Source organism: Enoplosus armatus, chromosome 20, assembly GCF_043641665.1.
Source record: "Enoplosus armatus isolate fEnoArm2 chromosome 20, fEnoArm2.hap1, whole genome shotgun sequence".
NCBI classification, from domain to species: domain Eukaryota; kingdom Metazoa; phylum Chordata; class Actinopteri; order Centrarchiformes; family Enoplosidae; genus Enoplosus; species Enoplosus armatus.
Window position 1 is genome coordinate 5,933,279 of NC_092199.1, and position 23,661 is coordinate 5,956,939.

The 23,661-nt window shown below is 42.2% G+C and overlaps 1 protein-coding gene across 1 annotated transcript in view; it reads left to right on the top strand.

Moving 5' to 3' along the window:
- The window catches only part of usp54b (ubiquitin specific peptidase 54b), a 39,405-nt gene extending 25,144 nt beyond the window's left edge, over positions 1-14,261 (top strand). Inside the window, exons 12-19 of the mRNA XM_070927454.1 lie at positions 280-666; positions 867-1,063; positions 1,162-1,320; positions 6,281-6,428; positions 8,863-9,692; positions 10,686-10,813; positions 10,910-11,041; positions 14,169-14,261. Coding sequence (XP_070783555.1) covers positions 280-666; positions 867-1,063; positions 1,162-1,320; positions 6,281-6,428; positions 8,863-9,692; positions 10,686-10,813; positions 10,910-11,041; positions 14,169-14,261 — 2,074 coding nt within the window. The remainder of the gene's footprint in view (positions 1-279; positions 667-866; positions 1,064-1,161; positions 1,321-6,280; positions 6,429-8,862; positions 9,693-10,685; positions 10,814-10,909; positions 11,042-14,168) is intronic.
- Positions 14,262-23,661: the final 9,400 nt, after the last annotated feature.

Here is a 23,661-nt window from a genome sequence, read left to right on the forward strand (position 1 = left end):
CGTATTGTTCGTGCAATAAATGGTTAAAAGCTGTATGTAAGTGGCCTGACTGAGCGGTAATTAAGTCGTTTTGTAGGTCATGTATTTTTACTTTTTGACTACCCTCTAAAACAAGTTATTCTACTTTCTTTTAAGAAGATTTTACTTAGAGATAGATTTGAACCTTTTGAGTACTTTTCAACAGTCAAGCAACTTGTATTTGGGTGGATGTCACAGTATTCGTTCCACTCCTGCAGTCATGTAACACCCTGTGTGACATCTTCCTCCCTTGTTCTCTAGTTCTTCTGGAGGCCGCTACAGGCCAACCTGGAGGCCCAGGAGAGAGGCCCTGAACATCGACAGCATCTTCACCCGACCAAGAGGCTCCTCTCTGGGCTACAACACCCTGCCTGGTCCCTCCCTCCCTCCGGAGCTCCAGGACTCCCTTCCCTTGGCGGGACCTGCTCCACCCACTCAGCCAGGGTTACAAGAGGTGGAAGGGAGGGAGGTTGGGGAGTTAGAGGTGGGGTTTGGGCTGGTCGGGCAGCCCAGGTCTCTGGGCAGCGGGCGGACAATGGGTCCCCCTGCCCCTCCACCTCTGAGAGGGGTGGAGCACCAGCCACGTCTGATTCAGAGGATGGAGAGTGGCTACGAGAGCAGCGAGAGGAACAGCAGCAGCCCCGACAGGTACTCACAAATAACAATTACTGCCCTTTCTGTCTCAGTCGTTCATCGCCTTTCCCTCTCTTGGTTTCTCTGTCGCTCCTGTTTTTCAGTTCAATTTCATTTTATCACAATGAAATACGAATGTGACATTAACAACGACAAATTGTCCAACAATAGCAGCCTCTAACAACAAATCAATCTATGGACATATTTGTCTAGAGACATATGATCTGCACGCTCAACATTTCTTCCCCCTTTTTTTTTCTTTTTTGTCTTCTTTCTCTCCTCAGGGACGTGGGGCAACAGAAACGGGTGCTGATGTCAGGACCTTCATGGCGTTCGGTGCCCAAGTCAAAGAGCAGCGGTGCCATCCTGCAGGAGCTGCCCTCCCCCAGCTGGGGTGGCGGCACCAACACAGGTGTGTATTTGTGCATGTTCTTGCATTTATCCACTGTGACTTGCATTTAATTTGATTGATGATTTAATTTTCCATCTTTTGTGTTTGTGTGCGTTCAGGCTCAGGGCGCAGTGAGCTGGACGAGCTGCAGGAGGAGGTGGCGAGGAGAGCCCGCCAGCAGGAGCAGCAGAAGCGGAGGGAGGCGGAGCGGGAGGCGGCCATGGGATTCAACCCCAAACCCAGCAAATTTATGGACCTGGACCAGCTCCAACACCAGGGTATGGAGGAAAGAGGGGCGAAGAGAAGGACAGGAAGAGAAAAGTGGGAGGGAGTGAGGGTGGAGGAGAAAGAAGAGATGTTGGGAGGATTTAAGGTTTTAAGGAGAGCAAAAGAGGTCAGTTCACCCAACTTACAGAAAACATTTTCTCACTTACCTTTAGTGGTATCCGGCGATGCAGATAGTTTTGGCTTTATTTACCCATGTTTTAAGATATTTGTCTCTCAGATTTCTGTTTCCATACAATTGAATTAAATATAATTTCATTTTTGATACTCACAGCAGTTCATTTATTTGGTCAAAATTAGTTCCAAGCTTTATCTGCATGACTTGATACCAGAATCAGTAAGTCAGAAAATATGTTTAAATGTGTAAATTTGAGTGAACTGACCCTCTAAGAAGAAGGTCAAGAGACAGCTGCATGTAAAGCTGCACAGGGAAACTTTTACTTTGTTTTAAACCCCAGATAGCAAAGAGCCATCAATGCCTTATTGGACAATTTTGGATTTAAATCTCGATTTTCACTTACAAAAAAATAAAACCAGGACAAATGTATGCAATTTAATTGGAGGGATGTGAGGCTGTTTTATGCTGTGCGTCATTTCATGATCCAGGCTGATGAAGTGTACTTTTATGTTAAAATCTTGCCCGGTGCAGCTTTAAGGTCACATTATCACCTGTTGTCTAGTTTTGCAGTCACAGTGACTTTTATGTACGTGGTTCTGTATGACCTCCTCTTTGTCCTCATTCCCATCTGTTCATCTGTCTGTCCATCTGTCTCCCTCTGTCGGTATTTTTAATTTGTCTGTTCGTTCAGTGTGTGTTACTATAACTCATACTGTATATATTGGGTTTTTGTGTGTCATCCATGTGTGTTTTATGTCAGAATAAGTGTGTGTGTGTGTGTGTCCAGCGGAGATTTAGCTGAGTTCAGTGTAGCTGAACAGAGCGGAGAGCAAATGCCTGTCAGATTAGTTTTTTACCAACATGGACACTCCTGTGGGACGTTTACTGACCAGCAATAAGTCGAAAACTCTCTCATTGTGATTCCCATTTAAAATAACAATCCCAGTCCAAGTTCAGAGCTCTGATGTCCCGGATATGTGTGTGTGTGTGTGTGTGTGCTTCCCTGTGTTCACGTTTATGTCTATGTACTCTATATGTATATGTTAGTTTGGTGACAGGTTGATATTGAAACTTGCGGGGCATTTCTGTCTGTCGCACCTCCGCCGGTGCCTGAGAACCAGCAGCAGGGTCTTCAGCTGGGAGCCATCCTCCACGGATGTTTCACCCCTTTAAACCCAGAACATCTCAGGATGGTGGGGCAGCGGTCAGGGATGCATCCCTGCCACTCCCTGCAGTTGGATTTAGATAGTCAGATGGCACCACTATGTGGCTTCTTGGTCCCCCCAGCTCTTGTCTCTTCTTCGTAGCCTGAGCTACCTTTTCTGCTTCTTCTGAGAGATCTTTTTGGACTTTTTTTTACTTTCCCTGACGTGAAGCCAATGTCTCTTAGGCAAACAGACTTTACAAAGAACTTCTGCCTCCATACTTGCCACTTCTTCTTCTTCTTGACCACCAACTTCTTTTGTTCTTTCTCGGATGCTTTTGACCAAAACTTTTGTGGCTCTCCCCTGCCTTCTGTCTCTTCTGTCTTGGATTCTTCCAACGAGTTCTTGGTGCTTTATTCTAGAGATGGCATTGTATACACAGTCTTCTGCCTTCTATGCTCTCCCTATCTGGATCTTGGTATTAGTGTTCCTGACCAGTTGGTCACTTGACTGTCTGAGTTCCAGCTTCATCTTCTCCAGCCTGTACCCTGATGTTCTTCAGTGCTAGCTGTAGTGCATTTGAGAAACTGCGGGACTTGGCAGGCTGTATTTTCATCCTGGCCCAGGACAGCAGTTCTTCAAGTCTCTTGAGAAGCAATGCAGTGCATGCAGCTGTCTGCAGTAGGCTTGTGACATCATCTATTAAACAAAGGAGGGGTGGAAACTGTAGCCTACACTATTGCACACTTCTAATTGTCCTTGCACCAATCAAGAAGGAGAAAATCTTTCCTTCCACATTCAGCAGTGCGATGCTTCAGAATTGTCCAATGGTAGATGATTCTTGCTCTTTTGGAATTAGGACGGCAACAGCTCTACGCCACTCAGCGGGAACACTGTTGTTTCCAGATCACTCTCATCTGTTTCCTTTCAGGACTTGAGGGCATCTTTTGTAGAGCTTGTATGGACCTTGCTCTTCTTGCCGCGTGATTGACTTCACTCATCTTGGGAGATACAACCTCGAACTCAGTGGATGGAGCAGTTGGTTGAGACACATAGCCATAGGACCCAAGAGGGAGATGCTTTCCTGGATCTGAGATCTGCTTCCTTACGTGGTCCGCAAATTCTTCCTCATCTGTCTGGGTAGTGAAAGGTTGCCTTTGGTCATCCCGCGGACACTTCTTCTTCTTCTACTCCCAAGCCTCTGCGAGTTGTTATCGTCATCTAACCACAAATTACCTGAAATCTGTCTTTGTTAGTCCTTCTTTCATCCCACCTCTCGGAGGACCGCTGGGCTGTCTTTTCTTTTCTGTGCTTGTAGTTGGGTTGGGTTGGCCTGAGACTTGGCCTGTGGTAAGGGTAACTAGCCCACCCACCCCAGTTGCAGTCTTCCCTGGACTCCAACTGCTCTATTCTCAGTGGTCACTAGTCTCCCAGAAAGCTTAGTTTGGTGACGGGTTGATGTTGAAACCTGCAAGGCATTTTTGCCTGTCGCACCTCAGAGTTTTGAAAGATTTAGGCAAACAAAAGAGGATGTATAGGGGTGCTTTGTGGGAAGTGTAGGATCCACTGTTTTTGGAGCTTGACTCATAAGTCAAGACCAAAAGTCGGAATATCAGTACGGCTCTATGGAAAGCAATGTCGGTTCACTTGACTTGCAATTTGCAGACTTGTGACTTGATTTGGATATGGCCAAATGACATGAGACTGTATTTGTGTGTGTTTTCATGCATATTTGGTCCATGCATCCACAAATTATATCTTTTTGTGCGTGTTACTACTTTCGAAACATATATGTCTGTGTGTGTGTGTGTGTGTGTGTGTGTGTGAGTGAGAGCGAGCGTTGTATGAACTGCAGGTGTGCAGGTTTTCCCCTCCACCTCAACACTAACTAAATCTATATCAGAGATTATTATGTTGTGTCCTGTCTGTCCTACTGTGTGTGCTTCAGTGTGTTCAGCCTCATGTACCTGACACACACACACACACACACACACACACACCCCCGTGAGTACACTCAACCTTGATGGAGTGAAAGGACGACTTGCGAACCAACAGATGGCATCACTATCAATGCGATTACGTAACAGAATTTGGTTTCCCACATCCGTATCGATGGTTTTCAGCCGGACTCCAAACAATCTGCCTCAGTGTTTTAGAGGACGTTACAGCCAACAACAACAACAAAGCTGCCATCAGCCTTCCTTTATTCTGTCTCTATCAATCAAAAGTCTGTACTCAAGCCAAGATGGGTGATGGCTGCTCTTTTGTTGTCCTCTTCTGCATCTTTTTTATAACCAACTAACACCATTCAAGGTGCGTTCACAAGGCTACGCACCATAGAAAGCTTTGTCTGAAAAAAACAACAACTTTTGTCTTTTTTCCCTCTCTGGTGTTTGTGGCTTCATGAATGTAGCCTCAACTTTGCTCCTTATATAATCTTGACTTTTTTACTTACTAACTACAGTTCAAGTTTACATATTGATGCATTTACAATAGAGTTGCAAAGTGGGAAGATATGCTGGGTGTGGAAGTATTTTCCCCCACTATAAAGTCTTCTTCTAATGATCCTCAGTGTTTGTCAACATAAAAACATAGCAGCCTCCTCCAAGACAAGATAACGTTCGTTGAACGCCATTGTTGCCACAGGTGAAAATTACATGCCAATGGTAAAGCATACTGTAACAGCACGAGTAGAGAAGAGTCACAAACTCAGAGAACTGACTCAGTAATGTCTGTTATACAGCAATATGAAATTTGCTAACATTGGCTAACATTAGCCATCATAAGCTACTGGCCATACCAGACCATAGTGTGGCTTTAGTGGCTAAACACCTGAGTTTATTCGATTGAGCAAGGGTACATTTTATTGCTTATGAATTTAACTTTTCATTTGTAAGAGAATAAATATGCTATTTCATCTTTCAAAAGTGACATAATATAGTTTTAAAGATACAATAAGTTGATGATTGCCAGTTTTAATTATTTCAGCTTTAGTTAATTTGGAATGATCTGTTGATGTATTTGGGAATAAAATACCACACCATAGTTGCTAAATTAACCTAAAATTGACCCAGAATCTGAACGTGAACTGAATGTTTGATCAGTTTTCTTTTTCTTAGCTGTGGCGCATCGTCAGCGGTGCGCACAACTGGATTTTAAGCTCTGTGATCGCATGTTTCTCAGTGAAATGCTTTTTCGGATTGGTAGTTGACTTCGCTCCTTAAGTTTTTATGTATACTTGCTTGTAACTTTGACTTTTTTTTTTATATCAAAGAACCATATATTTTCTAACCCAGTTGTTAATATTTTGTATGTATGATTTAACCAATCCAAAGAAGTCACCTAAGATAGTCAATGTAGAAAATAACGAGGACGAAATAAATCCTCCCACTTTGCAACTCTATACATGTATAAAATACACACTGACTGACAGTAGAGGAGCGTAATGCATGCCGGCCCCCTCATAACCACTCCTTCTGCTCTGCTTCTATTTTCTCCTTTTGTCTCACCTGTTCTTTCATCCTCATATTTTGTCTCTGTCTTCATCTTTTACTCTTTCCTTCTTGTATTCTTCTGTGTTGTTTCCTTTCCTTTTTCCGTTCCCTCACTCTTTCTTTCTCTGACGCTCTGTCGTCACATCTCTCTGTCTTTTCTCCTTTTTATCTCCCGCTCTGTTGTTAACATCCTCAGCTGTGCTCAGACCCCTGCATGAGGCTAACGCTCATAGCGGATTGGCTGTAGCTGCGTGCATGAGGAGCACTGGGGGCCCAATCAAACGCAGGCAGGAACAGGAAATGGAACGGGAAACAGGAAGCGCCCGCCCACAGGGGCCTCGCAGGTACCACCACTGTCCCCCCTTATGTGTCCGCAGCGGTGCCTGTCTCAAAACCACCTCAGACCCTCTTCCTCCCTCCCTCACTTCGTGTGTGTCCTCAGCTCAAGCTGTCCTTAAACCCACCTCAGGACTCCTCTGTGTGTGTCCTCTGGATGCTGGCTGTCCAAAAACCCTTCAACACCCTCATGTGTGTGTCTTCAGCTCTGGCTGCCGCAAAATCCCAGAACCCCTGTTTTTGTAACCCCTAGCACTGCCCTCTCACATCCTGCTGTATGCGAGTATGTGTGTATGAATGTGTGTGTGTTGTCAAACACACACACGCTTGACTATATACAGTAACTTCTTATCCCCTTTTGTGTTTGTGTGTTTGTTGCAGTGCAGTAAAAAAAACCCTGCTTTGCTGGGCTCTGTGTTGCCATCGAGAATAAAAAGAGAGAGACAGAGTTGCTCTCTGTTTTTCCGTGCTTCACTGCTTCCCTTCATTGTTGTTGTGCTGCTCTTTGTAGCTGTGTGCTGCCAAGGCTTCCCTCTGCTCTTTGTGTGCTGCTGATCTGTCCCTCTGTGTGCTGCAAAGCTGCAGTCCGTCACTGTGTTTCTGTCCTGTGTGCTGCCGTGCGATTGCAGTCGATCCTGACAGATCCTGTGCTGTGTTTTGTTTTGTTTTTTTTGCTCTTTGCTGCTGCGTTTGTGTGTAACAGTAAATCAGTCTGTTTCCCTCCTGATGTGTTAGTTTTGCTGTGTGAGGAAGGACGTTTTTGTACAAGAAGGGCTGAGTGAAAAAAATTCATATTGAAATAATATTTAAAATATTTAATATAATAAATATGATATTTAAAAAGAGTGAGGCAGCTCATCTAGAATCTGAGATAAAGACCTAATCACATTTAATATAGTTAAATAATAATAACTAGACTTTCAGGCAAGCATCCCATGGATTTAAGTAAACTGAAGATCTTTTGGACTGTTGGTCAGACATAACAAGCAATTTAAAGATATCAACTGTGGAAATTGTGACAGTCTTTTCTGACATGTTATAGATATATGATCAGAGTGATATAAAATATCAATAAAATAAGATTAAATAGAATAAATATGTAACCAATACATTTAAAAGTGTTAATGTCATAAAAACACAGAGACACAGGATAAAAAAAAGATTTTGAAATAAGAGTCGAAGGGCCCCGACTGCAACGGCCCCTCTGGTTTTTATCATCGAGGATCTCAGGTTTAACTCGGGAAATTACCAAATAAGTAAAATAGTCAGGAGCTAATCGCATATGTGCCTTAAAGGTGGTCATTAAAATCTTAAAATCTACTCTAAAACATGCTCCCATTAGATCTTGTGAAGAGTCTTACTGCGGCACCGTGAACCAGCTGAATTGTTACTCTACAAAGGTAGAGGCAATGATTGGATTTGCTAATTTAGTCGTGTTAATGTCAGGTTTAGTCTCGGTTTCATTAGAACTCGGCTCAAATTGGAGCAAAATGTGTTAAAAATTAAATTGTGAATCCAAACTGTTAACAGCAGGATGAAGGGAAGAAGGAGGTAAAGCTCAGCGCTCAGCCTCTTTTATTACCTTCCTCCTCTCCTCTATTGATCAACACAAGCCTCTGATTTATAGCTCGCTGCTGCAAAGCCTGCTGGGTAATTACTAAGGCTGAAAAGAGACGGGAGAGTTAATGTGGGGGATGGGGGCCGACACTCTCGTAGACACATACAGGTTTTGCGCACGCTGTCTTTAAAAATAGACACACAAAATTTACAGACTTGCTGTTCACACATACCAACACACACACACACACACACACACACACACTGCCACACTGATAGAGTGCAGAGTGTGTGCCATATGCCTGCAGATAGGATCCACTAATGTTCAACATACATCATATCCTCCACATATCAATGTATGTAAATCAATAAAGTAATATAGCGTCCCACTGAGGCTGAATTACTCCAGACTGTTGAAGCCACATTTCTTTTCAGTGTTGATTTACTGCATCAGTGCAGCAGAGAGTAGATTGCAGTTTTGATAATCAGATTAAAGTCAAGTCGTTGGTTGTTTGAGCTGGATATGTTCACATCAGAAAGTTAAGTTGGGTGAATCTGCAGCGACGCGCCAGTCAGTGGAGCTGAGCTTGTGCCTGACTCATAAACAGCATGGCTGTGAAATCCCGTACACGAAGCGATGCTTGCACAAGGCTGCATCATTGTGTGTTCGTGGCTGTTTGTTCCGTATGAAAGTGAGCTTGTGTGTGTGTGTGTGTGTGTGTGTGTCTGTTTTCTGCTTGTTTATCCTGGTATGCTGTTGTGACCTTCCCTCTATGCAGTAACTCACCTGACGTCAGAGCAGCTCTGGTTTTTTTTTGGGGGGGGAGTTTTTTTTTCCGTGCTGCTGGCTGACTGACCCCCCCCCCTCTCCCTTGTGTTCTCCAGTGAACAGCCTGGCCCGGTCCAAGTACTGCTGACGCCCAATCAGGAGGAGGAAGAGGACCAGGCAACGCCCAACCAGGACGCTGCTCTGGGCCCGGACCCGCCCCCTCCACCCTATCGGCCCCCTCCCCCTCGACCCCCGCTCACCCTCAGCATCCCTCACCCTTGTGCCCCTTCCAGCCAAGGGGAGGAGGAGGGGGAGGAGGGTGGATGCATGGGGCGGAGAGGGGAGGAAGGCGAGGATGGGAGGGAGGGGACTGGGGTGAGGCTGTGTGAGTTGCTGCAGGCAGGGGGGGTGAGTGTCAGACCCCTGGGGAAGCACTTAGCCATCTCTCTGCCCTCGCTTCCTCTGCGTCTCTGGGATACACACACCACACACACCGCACACTCCACACACCTGGAACCCACACACACACACCCTCCCCCTCCTTCCTTTACTCCTCCCCCATCTTACCCTCTGGAAGCCTCCGGGCAAAGGAAACCTCTCACACCTCTCTGGCAGCCCCCCCAGCCCCAATCCCCCACCGGCGCCGCTCAGCATTGGCCAAGGCACGTAGCGGCTGCAGACAGCGGCACGCGCCATTGGTCCTCCTGGAGTTTGGACCGTCCTGACGCCGTGGTGACGCCGTATGACACGCCCCCAGACCGCTGTGTTCCCATCAGGCCGCAGACGTCCAGTCAGCACTACAGCTACAGTTGCCAGTCCTCTCCAGGGCACTACAGCTCCCAGCATGCCCCAGGGCAACACAGTGATCCCTGCTGTGACCGCGAAGAGGCTGAGCTGTCTGAGCTGGACTCCCTTTACCAGGCCAGTCTGCTGGCTGGAAAGACAGGTACACACACACACACTCGCACACACACACGGTCATGCCCCAAACCGAGAGCTACCAGAATAAAACTTCAAACAAGTGAAATTTATTATAATGACATACATGAACAATTTAGGTGTATAATTTAGACTGTATAGTAAAGCTGAAAAGATTAGTTGATGAATGACTTAACATTTTGATAATCAGTTAATTGTGTAAGTCATTTGTCAATCATTACCTTCCATTTTTTAACATTGTTAAGAGAAGAGCTTTGACTGTGTCGAATAAAACAAGCAATTTACAGACGCTACCTCGGACTCTGTTTCTCACAATTTTTGCAGATTTCATGGACTTTATGATTAATCAGTTAATCAATGAAATAAGCGACAGATTAATTGATAATGAAAATAGTCATTGGTTGCAGTCCTATGGTACTGTATGTATGTCTGCTGTTAATTCTCCAAACATTAATGTTCGGTATATACACAGTTACAATTACACAACTGGGACACAGCACAAGAGTATTTTTGCAGGCACGTTGTTGCCGTTGATGCAGAGAAGTTACTGCTTTTCGCTTTTTTATGTGGATTTTCTACATTTCAGTGTTTTTTTTTAGCCAAGCACTCCTGTACTTGAGGAGGCCTCTTGGTGGGCTGTCACGCCACTTTATGAAATCACGCCACTTTATATTAAAATCCAAAGTTTCCAAGGATAAATTACAGGAAAATATTTATAAATTGATGCAAGACACATGGAGAATTTTTAATTTGCTGAAATGGTGCAGCCATAACTGTGTGATAACAGTTTACTCAGTAAGTGTGATGTATTGGTTCAGCTAACAGAATTTATATTGAATATATAAATGACATCAAATCGTGTGGAACAAAATGTTCTAAGGGTACATTTAGGAACATGTGTTGTTGAAAAGCTTCCACTGAAATGGCAGATCACATGTTTCAGAGAACATCCTTGTATGTTCGTGTTTTGACCTCCAGCCCTGCCTGTGTGTGTTTTCAGGCTGCAGCCCATCAGAGAGGCTCATATCCAGGGTGGGAGGACAGGCTCGCTCCAAGACCCCCAACGCAGACATGGAGAGGAGTGTGTACGGGGTGGACTGCACCAGCACCCCCACCTACCTCAACAAGGTAACATCTACGTAGTCTTTCTAACAGAATACCCTCACATGGTCATGCGTTGGATTCATTTTCCAGCGTCTGACAGACATTTTTTACCCCTTGCAGCCAATGATGTTGCGGGATCTGCGTTTTGGGGTGGAGCCTGATGATGGGGAAAACCTGAGACGAATTGGACGCAGCCTGAGCGGCACAGTAGTGACCCCGCGCCGCAGCCGCCTGACTGCAACCCGCAGCCTCGTGAGTGTGACTTCCTGTGCTCTGCTGCCCCCCTGTGGCCGCCTTATTAAACTGCATCTGCCTGACGTCCCGCCGTGGCATTTTACACATTGCTTTTCCCTGTGCTCTTCTTCCCTGCTGTTTGTCTCGTTTCTTCCTTTTGTCCTGCTTTTCAATTTTCCAATCTGTCCTCCTCTCTCTGCTTCTCCTCCTTTTCTTTCCCCTTTTTCTCTCAAAGGTGAAGCAGGCCGATGTCAGTGCCTCTCCTTGCTTACTTCCTCTCTTCTGAGTCCCTGTTGCTATTCCACCACTATCATCTCCTCCATCCTCCTCATCACCAACACCTTCTCATCACCACCTCCCTCCACCGCTTCACAGGTAAACACTGCGCTGAGCTCATATGACCTTGTTACTCTTGTAATTTTTAAAGGAAAATATCTCTCATCTGCTTGAGACTGTTAAAGTTTTCATGTTTCCTTGGTTGAGCTACTTTGAGTGCCAGATGAGGGTGTATAAAAAACTATTTTAAAATCAGGTCAAAAATAAGTGTCTTTTCTTGATATTTTATAAATATTGGGGTGAAAATTTTACTTTCTGGCAAACCAGACTCATCTGGCACAAAAGTAGGCTAAGCTCCTATTTGCACATAGCTATATCCTGTGCACTGATTTATAACAACTGTGGAGAGCCAAAGGTTGTTTTCATTTGGGCAAATCTGTCATGTGTCAAATTTAGTTGAAATTTCCAGAAGAAATCAGCTACATTTTATACCCCAACCCCAAATCATACAGAGGGAGTTTGTTCTTTTAAATTCTACAGAAAATATATAAATACTGTGTTGACAAAACAACTATGATTCTCCTAAAAAGGGAAGAACTTGATCACAAATGAGCCGTGAACAACAACATCATTTCAACCAGAGCCCCCATCACCAACTTTTGAAGCGTTATTCTGTGCTAAAATGACACATAACTGCAGACCTGTCTGGTGTGTTTGTGTCATTTAAGGTCTCTCTTTTTAGAGATTTTTATAGTTTTTCTTTTACGCTTCAGAGTGCAAAAATCACACCTCACAGTGGGAGCTGAGGCTGATGCACATCGATCTGAAATATCTTTACAAGATGTCGTTATACATGTCATATGCCGATATTTTTCTCTAGCAGAGGAACTGTTGAATGTTTATCATTAGTAAAAATTCCATCATTTTCCATTAAACTACAGCTCAGAACAACTGGCTCTAACCCTAATGAAGTAACTGCTGGTATGAATTCAACATTTGAATATCACCGAATGTGTTTTCTTTTTAGTGGATACAAACTATTTTTTATAGAATATATTAAACAGAAACTCTTGATTTGGCAGGTTGTGTGCTTGTGAGCCACGTTAAAAATGACATTTGTGGGGCAAGCTGCCTGAGGTGTTGGCACCTAAATAATAAGCAAAACAAGAAACAAATGTATTATAAATACAAAACAGAATAATATGAAACAGCAAGCAGACACTGACCCTTAAAACCTTCATATCAGATTTATTTTCAGTGCGTTTTGGATGTGATGTGAATCCAAATGGACAAATGTTTTCGGCTGTCTTGCCTTCATCAGCAAGTATCTTGGTTTTGTGCATGTAAACATCGCATCCTGGTTTCAGAAACCTGGATAAGATAAGCTGGAGTTGTGATCGTTCACTGGAGTCAAGACACGACTGCACGCGCATGCTCAGAAACCTGGATACTGTTACGATTATGTATGCGGGGAGATGAATCACCAGGTTTCTCATGTTCCATATAAAGGTCATATCCCGAAAAAAAAGATCAAAACCAGGGACAATAATATGCATGTAAATGCACTCAGTGTGATAATTAGTCATATGACTAGAGAGGACTAGGCGAGAGAAATATATATCACCATAAATACAAGACAAAACAACATAACAACCTTCAATTTTTTAGTCTATATTCATTATTGGGTAAAAAAAAAAGGTTGAATCTAAATAGCAAATTCTGTACTCTAAATGATCAGTTTAACAAAAACATCAAAACATCCCTCCTTTAATGAAATTCATATGTGTAATCTACAACTTAAAATTACTTTTTTTTATCATAAAACACTAAAGGTAGAATATGTTTGCACACGTTGCTGCAGTTGATTCTGGTAAGTTACTGCTTTTCTATATTTCATTGTCTTTTTGTGCAGCACTCCTGCTCTGGAAGAGGCCTTTTGGTGCACTGTCACACCACTTTACTAATTCACAGAAGTTTATATTAAGTTCTAGGCAAAGTTTCCACAGATAAATTAGAGGAAAATGTCTATAAATTGATGTACAAGACATGGAGAATTTCTAAGTAATTCATTTAACTAAAATGGTGCAACCATAAAAAAGAACAGTTTGAGTGTGATATATGAGAGTGATATATTGTTTCAGTGAAGGGGACAAAATGTTCTGCTTGAGGTGGAACATGGGGAACGTCAAGGTTCAAGTAGTTGAAAAGGTTCCACCAAACAGCATGTGACATGTTGTTTAGAGCATCAGTGTGTTTGTGTTTAAATCTCAATTTCCAAAACACATCTATGAACATTTGTGGATACCTCCAGCTGGTTTCTAAATGAATGAAAGAATCTATTTCGTTGTTTAACCCTTCAACTGAATTTGAGGAGCGCCGTCATGCTAATCTGACCCGTCTCTCCTCTCTCCTCCTGTGCAGGAGCTGTCGGGCGGTGCTGGGAGTTTCTGGCTGTGTCTGACGGGGGTCAAGCTGTCTTCTGACCAGAGTCCTTCTCTGCTTGAATAATGTCTCACCGCGTCCACCTCCACACGGGGCAGCAGCGCCGGGGTCCTCCGCGTCCCCCGCCTTGACGGACCTGGAATTGGCTCAGGAGGATCAAACTCAAACTCCTATCCTGTTCCTCCTCCTTCTCCCTCAAACAACATGCACACGCAAACACATGCACGCACACATGCACATCTGCACTGACGTAGAGCCTCCCTCAGCGCCTGCAGCACCCTGCTTAGCCCCTCCTCGCCTTCCTCCCTCCCTCCCCCTCCTTGACCTACTATTCTGTCTATGCAGTCACTCTGACCCCCAACTACAACCTCAACCTTCCCCCCTACTTCCCGGGACTGTTGTTTCTCGTCTCCCCCTGGGTTTTCAGAGGGCGTCCCTGTGCAGTCTGCCTGACGAGCATGCCGCTTTCAGTGGTGTTGTCGGCTTGGTCGCTCACTGGCCGGGTCTGACTGGGACCTGAGCTCTCGGCAGACTCCAGTCCACCACTCCACGGGACCCTCAGCTCAGGGGGAGGCTCTTACCAAGTAGCCACGCCTCTTCCTCTTTCTTCACGGGCATTTCCTGTTGGACGCACACGTAGCCAAACTGGGTCTGTTTCAGATGGACAGCCATATTTTTTCTCTTTTTCTTTTTTTTGTTTCTTTTTTTCTTCCTGTGTGCGCGCACAGTAAACCCGCCCGAGACCGAACTCTCTAATAACTAAAAGTCATGTACAGAAAAACTCATGTATGAAAACCTGTATGTTAATTAATAAGACCTTATGGAATGTTGATAATGATAATTAACGAATATTGATAACTTAAAGTGGTACTTCCTCATGTCTGCATTTCAAATAGGAGTGGAGTGCACTTCACAAGTGTCTAGCTGGAGTTTCCGCCCCCAAACCGCTCGCCGACCTAATGACAGCTCTCCCGTTTCTACCGGGAGATTAAACAAGAAAAGCGCTTCCTTTTTCTCTGCTTCTTTCCTTGTTCCTTTCTTTCTTTTCTTCTTTCTGGCTCTCTTTTATTCGCACTTGCTTTCTTTCTTCCAAACAGGAAACAGTAGCACCAGAAATAGGCCAACAGGGGAGGAAAGTCGAGAAGGAACGAGAGTATGTAGGTTAGGAAACCCTTCGCTGAGGCTTTATCAATGAAAACAGAGATGACTCAAGTGCGCTTTGCAAGGTTACACGGGCAGAAGAGCACTTTCCGAAGGCTATTTGACTGAGAGGCGGCTGGAGAGAAGTCGCATTTGTTTTACTTAAAGGCCTCAGGTGAACTTAAGTGGCACTTATGAATTCACACTTTATTATTTCTCCCTCCCACTGAAACTGGTTTTGAGACCTCAGATGTGAATAGAAAATGCTCTTCTTCAGCCTGAGACAGCGACATGTCTAATATGAATATGCTTTATATGATATATATATATATATGTATTAGAGGTATATTTTCAGCCAGTGAGCTATCTTCTTCAGAGATGTCAACCATTCCTCAGTTGTATGAACAGTTGTTACACAGTAAGGAATAGTTATAACTTCACTTCAGTCCCCCTTTTACTGAGGAGCATTCTGACATGTGTAGAGTACATTTATTATATGCTTTATTCTATTAAATATTATATAAAATAACAAACTCCTTATAAAACAACTGGCCAATGTAAAGTTCTTCAAGAATTTACTGATGTTGATTGATCGTTGTAACTAAACCAAAGGTTGGCACTTAACTCAGAGAGCGTATTTAACATTGCTGTTTTTATTTTCATTTAGGTTCAGATTCTGTTGTTGTTGTTTTTTTGTTTGTTTGTTTGTTTGTTTGTTTTGGTGGGGGGGGGAGGGGTTTCTGGATGTGGGAGAATGTAGCCAATTGTAGCGCATGAGTCCGCTATGCAAATCAACCTTCCCTCACGATCCTGTATCAGAGACAGTCAGGAGGCAGACACACCCACCCACGGGCGCTCTCATGGACTCTGGCAGAGACACGGAGAGGTGGAGATGATCTCATGTTTAATGCTGCTGGTGAACTTTGTTGTTCTGCATCTACTACTATGTTTTAACCAATGGAATGCAAAAAGAGAGCAACAAGGAGGGAGAAAAGGGAGAAAGAGAGCGAATGAATGTAAACTAAAGGATGAAAGTTGTGTGTTTGCGAATGATGTGACGGTCAGAGAGACAGAGAGGGTGAAGAATGACAAGTTGACTACTGCAGAGGGTTTATTGTTTGTGGGTGTGTGTAGGCTGTGTGTCAGTTCTGGGGTGGTGTTGCTCGGGGAAAGAGGGAACCTGTATTTTTGCAATAAAGTTATTACCAATGCACTCCCACAGGGGGCGTAACCACCGTACAGTGTCTGCGTCATCATTTTGTTTGCGGAAAGATCAGGAGAAGAGATGCCTAACATTCAACTGAAATATTGTATTCACGCTACAGATTCAGCATCGCTCTCTTAAAACACTGTTGGACTCACGATGGACGGATTAAAGGATCAAAATTGATGCAACAGAACGGGAGACATCATCTTTTTTTATTCTGCTGTTCAACTCAACTCAACCGCCGACAGTTTAGTTGTAGATTTTGGTGTGTTATGTTAGTAGCAGCTAATATAGCCTTGAGCTGCTAGCCTGGTTATGTAAAGGATAGAGGGGTGGAGGGAGAAGACACGAAGGCAGGAGTAATCCTCGCCTGATGTGTGTTTTATTTTTAGTTTATACCAGACAGACATTTGCATTTCAGGCTGGTTTTTGTGGGGTTGTGGAAAAAAATGGAAAAAAACAAAAGAAAAAGAAACAAAGAAACTCTCCAGTCAACCAAAAGAAAATCAAAGCTGAACCAACTTTAAACTCACTTGAGGACCTTCTATCCCAGCATTTTATACCAGAGAAACCAAAATGAGTTCATAATCAATTAAGACAAATAACATTTCTATGTAAGCACAATAAAGACATTGTCTCATCATTATTCAAAGTGTCTGAACTGAAATATTGATATATATGTATGTTTTTTGGGGTACTTAAAAAGACTATTCCCTGAAACAATGACCCCCCCCCCTCTCTGTACTCCAACATGGTACAGCCCAGGTTCCTCCTCATTTAAAGCCCATTGGATATTCTCATTTGCTGTTTGGCAGTTTGGACCCATCACCAGCAGGTAATGTGGATGCGAGCTCATGCAAACAAACCTTTTTGGTGATTGAAACTGGACTGATTGAGTTGAATGTATGTGTGTATTATAATGTATGTATAGTTGACAATGTGAATGATGAAAGCTTTCACTATGCTAACGTAGCCTCGAGCTACATAACGCAAAGAAGAGTGGTGCAATGATAGTTAGCCTCCACAACCAAGTGTAAACAATCAGCCTGGTCCTGAAAACATGAAAACTGAACTGAGAAGTTTTCCATATATACATGTTGACAGCCCAAACAAATACTTTTGACCCTAACCAAAAAGTTTTTTAAAATATATTTTAATTTTATTCCTATCAAAAGTCTATTGAGAAAAGTTGACATTCATTGAAACATCTACAGCAGGCCTGAGGCTGAAATGCTCAACACACAGCAGAAAACTAAATTGCTGAATGGATGAAAAATGGAGAAACAACCTTGACAATTTCAATCCCAGTGTTGTAAAAAAAAAAAAAAAGTTAAATTTGGCCTGAGGCAGCATCAGATTAAAAGTCATGCTGTTAATCAAATCAAAAGGGTTTATCCTATGTACGGTGGTCACACTCACCTTGTCCGGCTCAGGCTCTCGTCAGACTTGGCTCAACTTGAATCAGTCTAAGCTGATCTCAGTTTAACTTTTTTGGTACTAATAATTTATATATTATTAATAATTTTATATTATTAGCTATTAGCGGTTCCTGTTTGTAATGTACACATAGAAATACAGACAACTGTCACCTGATTTCTTTTATAATAAGAAAACTTAAAAACATGAAGATTCTCAGGCAAGTTCTGCAGTTGTATTTCTAAGCGGGTTTTTGGACATTTATACGTGATGGAGAATCATGAGTATCATGTCTGTTTGTTCAGACTTGACTGAGTTATAACTGGTTTTTGACACTAGTTGTGGTTCACACCTCACTTCAGGTCAACTTAATATCCCCATTTCAAGGGAAAAAAATTCACTTTGGATAGAAATATGAAAAATATACAGCATGTGTGGTGTTGTATAGCAGATTTGTCAGAAGTGAGGGTTTCGTAACTACTGAGTTTTCCCCATGTTTTGCAAAACTAGTCATCACTAAAGTAATTATGTTTAAGAAAAAAGGGAGAGAGACCCATTCTTTACAGACTTTTTTAAATGCAGCTGCTCATGTTTGATTTAACATGACGTAAAGACCACTGTGACCTGCATGTGTAAATTTATGTGGATCAGTGTTTCTACTGCAAATCTGGCAATCATATCGTCCATATCTACCACCCAAGTTTACTAGTCTATGGTGTTGTGATGGCCAGTCTGCAGTTCGTCCCTCTACCACTAGATGTAAGCAGTGATACACCGGCCTGCCACGTGCATTCACACAGCACGTTCAGTCACTCCCACTCATTCAGACGTATTGACACACTGTCATCACTGACACACAGACACACTCACAAAAACATACGCACTCTTTTCACTTACGCAGACATCCTTTTGTTAAAGTTTTCCTTTTAGCTTGAGGTGACAATTAAAAGTTTGACGGAGTTCTCGCCATGGAAACGGGAAAAAGAAATTCCTGTAGAACAGAGAAAAGGTGACGAATCAATAGCCATTACCTTTCACATACACCTCTCTCCGTACCTGGAGATTACATTTAATGGTTCTTTTATATGTCAGTGTGTGTTTATGTTTGTCTTGCTATCCTTTTGAGAACCAGTGACCTAAATTCGAGGTTGGGTGTTAAGTGCAGTCATTTGTATTGGTCCTCACTTTTTGCATCTATGTACTGCATCTATCTAGAAAATCATATAAAACTATGCCAAATAATCAGCCAAATGTAGTTGGTTGACAGTGAGTGGGGATGATTGTTAAAAGCTTGCAACTATCCTCTCGACTTGATTTGAAGGCAGGCAACATTTTAGAAAATTGCAACAAAGATTGAAGCCGCAGACTACACAGAAAATGACGCTCGGGTAAAAAGCTGTGGTTTTGTTTGTGCATGTGGATGGAAATGATGCACTCAAGGGGTGAAAAACATTCTTGTTGGCACACGAAGAACATGACTGGGCTTACATAATGAGAAGTAGGACTTGACATATAAACAATATGAGGTGTTCATGTGTGTGCAAGGAGACGTTAAGATCAGTTAAGATATGTATGAACTCTTAAAAGAGACAAAGTTATGTAAATTTTATGTCACAGAGGCGTCTCTAATTAGAGACAGAATACTGAGTGGGACTATTTCTCATGGATGAGTTGTTGCTAAGAGAGGTAGACATCTCTCTTAAAAAATGGCTTCAGCATTCGTGAAAGCATCAAGCCCACCGCAGCCCAACTGAAACAAATGTGTGAGGAAGATATTAACATGCAAACACACACACAAGAGCAAACGTGCAGATGTAATAAAACAGAAACACAATGCTAGCGGCTCTGTGAGGTTGTATTTGGACACAGCAGTGCTTTGACCTAAATGCTAACATCATGCTAACATGCTCACAATCACGATGTTAAAATGCTGATGCTAAGCAGGTATGTGCACCATGTTAACCATCTTAGATTAGCATGCTAACATTTGCTGATAGGCCTTTTTCACAGCAGATATTTTGACTTGTCATAGTAGGAAAGCACAGGTGTTACTAACTACATTAACAATGGCTCTGTGCCAGTATGCATAATAACAGTACCAGCTAAATTAATGTTATTATTTACACCTGTGCTTTTCCTACTGTGACATGTTAAAATGTATTTTGTGAAAAAGGCCTATTAGCAGTAAACACAAAATACAACTGAGGCTGATGGGAATGTCATTAGTTTTCCAGGTGTTTGGCTATAAACCAAAGTATTGGACAAATACATTTTTGACGTGATAATGGCAAGATGAAAAGTTATTAAAGTAATCACCAAAATTATTAAGATTCATCCTGTTGGGAACATAAATGTCTGTACCAAATTTCATGGCCATCCATCCTATAGTAGCTGATATATTTTACTCTGGACCAAAGTGGTGGACCAACCTTCCAGCACTTGCTAGCATGGCTAAAAACACATGGACAGGAAATCCTTCAAATCCAAAATGTCACACCATGTAGCCTGCATAACCTTTTGAGAAAGTACAGACAGAAGATAAAGTGAGACTTTTAATTTACTTGGGCTAGTCTAGACAATAATTACAGTTGGATGTAATTACAGTCTGCAAGTGGAGGTGACAGGAAAGATAAAGACAATATTACGCATGAAAGCCAGAGTTGAAATGAAGTGGGACGACAGAATAAATGGAGATGGTTTCAGTCAACAAAGACAAAGACGATTCAGAACACAAGGATGTCTTTCAGGACTTGGGCTGTCTGTCCACTGGAAAACTGAAGCACTAAAAGTTCACACTTCACTCAATCACTGCCCGACTGAGGGATAAACTGACAGAAGAACTCAGCCGGTTGGACAAAATTGGAGTTGTTAAGAAGATTGAGGAGATCACTGAATGAGAAAACACAAAGGTTGTAGAAGGAAAGCCAACTGGAAGTCTCAGAATTTGTCTTGATCCACAAAATCTAAATTCAGAAATAGAACAAGAACGCTATCAGCATCCAACTGTGGATGAAATCATATGTATCTATATATGAATCTTATCATAAACCACTTTAACAAAGACACTCAGCAGACGACATCTAAGTCTCAACTTCTCAACACCCTGAAGAGTTCATTTATACTGTAGTACCCTTTGACCCTAGTAAAAGGACTATAGCCTTCTTTACGTATTCTCAGCTGTGTGTTATCAGTCTGTAATTACCTTTTATTGTGGCTTTGTTTCCTACATTACCTTTTATTGTGGCTTTGTTTCCTACAAGGTAATGATTGTCAAAGAGAAGGACATATGTCTTACAAGTGTTTACATTCCTTGCTGTACATGCTGTATAAAAGCAGACCTCTCTGAGACGCAGTACGGTCAGCCGGGCAGGAGCAACACAGTATGCAGTTGTATTAATAAAATGTGCACCATAAGCAATGGGGTTAAATAATATTTAATTAATTAAGGTTATGGGATATTCGTCTTCATGTTTAAAGCAGAAGTTCATCATTTTGGCAAATATACGCTTATTCGCTTTCTGGCTGAAAGCGAGAAGATTGGTTCAACTCTCATGTTTGTACACTAAATATGAAGCTACAGCCAGTAGCTGGTTAGCTTAGCTTAGGATAAAGACTAGAAATATGGAAACAGCTAGCCTACCAGCTCTAAAACACACGAATCAACATGTTACATCTCGTAAGGTTTATGGGGGCTAAATGTTGCGCACTATTTCTTAGCCAGGCACAGTAACTTCATGGAGTCTGTGCTGGTTGCCTGGCAACTGTTTAAAGACAAGAAACAGTCTGAGATATAATGTGTTAATTAGGGAGCTTTAGAGGTGCTGGTAGGTGTATTTTGTTACCTTTGGTCAGAGGCAGACTAATGTTAAGCTATTTCCCAATTTCCAGTCTTTGTGCTAAGCTAAGCTAGCCGGCTGCTGGCTAGCTTGAATATTTAATGTACAGATACGAGAGTGGTATCAATCTTATACAGTAACTCTGCCAAAATCAAACAAGCGTCTTTCCCAAAATGTCAAATTATTCCTTTAAACACTGGAACTGTTAGCATAGCCCACTAGCATTATGGTAACTATGCAAATACTTAAGCATGCTAACTCTAAGCATTAGTATGCTAACATGTATTAAAGTCAAAGCAGAGTTTAAGATGACAACGGGCAGCTGAAGCACAGTTTAGACTGAAGGTAGAGCTGAACTTGACGAGCTGTGTCTTCGATGTCCTAAATGTCCTGTACAGAAGACTCTGAAATACCAACCTAGTAAAGAAATTATAGTTGCTCTTGGTTTAGCAGAGCATAAATACTGGGCAGATACGGGATCTAGAGACACATACGTACATACATATACATACAATGTGTTAAAGCGCAGGCAATTAAGAAACACTTCATGCACAAAGACAGATGGTGCAGAGAAGAGGAGCCGGGCTCCTATAGGAGCATTCAGGACTACAAAGAAGAGATAATGAGCTATGATAGGATTCTCTTCAAAGGAGACAGTATCACTGTACCACAATCATTGAGACAGGAAGGGCTTGATTGAATTAATCACAGTCACTGTGGGACTGAAAACTGTGGGAAAAAAACTCCTTTAGTTATTGGTCCAAAGAAATAAGAGAAATACTAAGTGGCTGTAAAAACATGCAGAGAGTTACAATTCAAAAAGCCACTGCAGAGAGGCCACAGGAAAAGACTGGAGTATATTTTTTACTTCAACGCTCTATGTGATGATTTGTAATGGTGAAATATTACCTTTTTTTACCAGTGTTTTTAATTCAGTAATTGACTCCTACAGGGTCTAATGAAGCATCTACATTAATTTAAGACCCTTTAAGAATAGCTGATTCTGATATCTGGTGCAAAATTCTGTGTGTTTTATTTTATGATAAAGAATAACGTTACCATTCTTCATGTCTTTCTTGATCCACCATGATATACAAGCACTGCAGCACACGCCTGTTAGTCTAATATCATCAATAGTGCAGTTTGAAAATCTGACCTTCTAAGCTGCAAGTTATCACAAAGAGCTTCAAAATCCCAGCTCCCTGTATTCAAAAGTTCCTGGAAGACCAATTTCTGAGAAATATAGCTCATAGCTCAACAGTGATTATACATCTAACCCCGTCATTTTCAAGACGTGGCAAAAAAAAAAGATGTGATCTCAGACAATGCTCCTCACTTCAGCTAAGATACAGGTTCAAATAAGGCTAAGAGTGGCTTTGTGAGGCTGCGCTCATGCACAGCAATGCTTTGAGGTTAATGCTAACATTAGTGTGCTATTATGCTGATGTTAGGCAGGTTTACCATGTTCCCCATCTTTGTTTAGCGTGCTAGCATGCTAACATTTGCTAATTAGCACTCATCATAAAGTACATTTCACAGTAATCCATCCACTGATTATGAGACACTTCACTAAAAGCCAAAAATGTCAATGTGCTGATGGTGCTAGAGGAAAAGTCAGTAGGATTCATGAACGTCTGTACAAAGTTTCACAACAATCAATCCCAAAGTTTTGAGATATTTCCATCCGGACCAAAGTCTGTTGACTGGTCACAACAGACCAGTGCGGCTAAAAATCCTCAGAATAGTGTAGATTTTGCCATATTATTTAAAGCTCACATATCCTGCTGTCAACTTAAGTTTCAAATGTCTCATTCGTGCTACAGAAAACACACACAGATGGTAGTGATCCCTAACTTGCATTTTTTTTTACCTATGAAATACAGCTCAGCTTCTTTAAGGGAAGCACATACAGTAACCAAACCAGTCAAATACGCGCTGAAAAACGAAACTCTCTACTGGATATATAATGTCAAAGAGGAAGCTGGACTCCTGTGGAAGTTAAAAGAACAACAGCTTTATCATACATAGTGCAAACTCCAGATGGGCAAGGTCCACAAAACAGAAAAATTCCTTTTGAAAATGAATGAGCTGCAAAAATCCAAGGATAAGACTGAGAACCCAAATCAAAACAAACTGGTAATACAGGAACAAAATCCCAGCCACATCACGCAGAGAGACATGTGTGGTCCTGTGACTCAGACAGCACGTCAAACCCTCCGAGTGGGAAAATACCTACTGAGAAAACTATGGAGGCCCATTTCTGTTGATGAAAAGCTGGAAATGTTAAGTCGAACTTATACCAAGATATTGGTTATGGAACA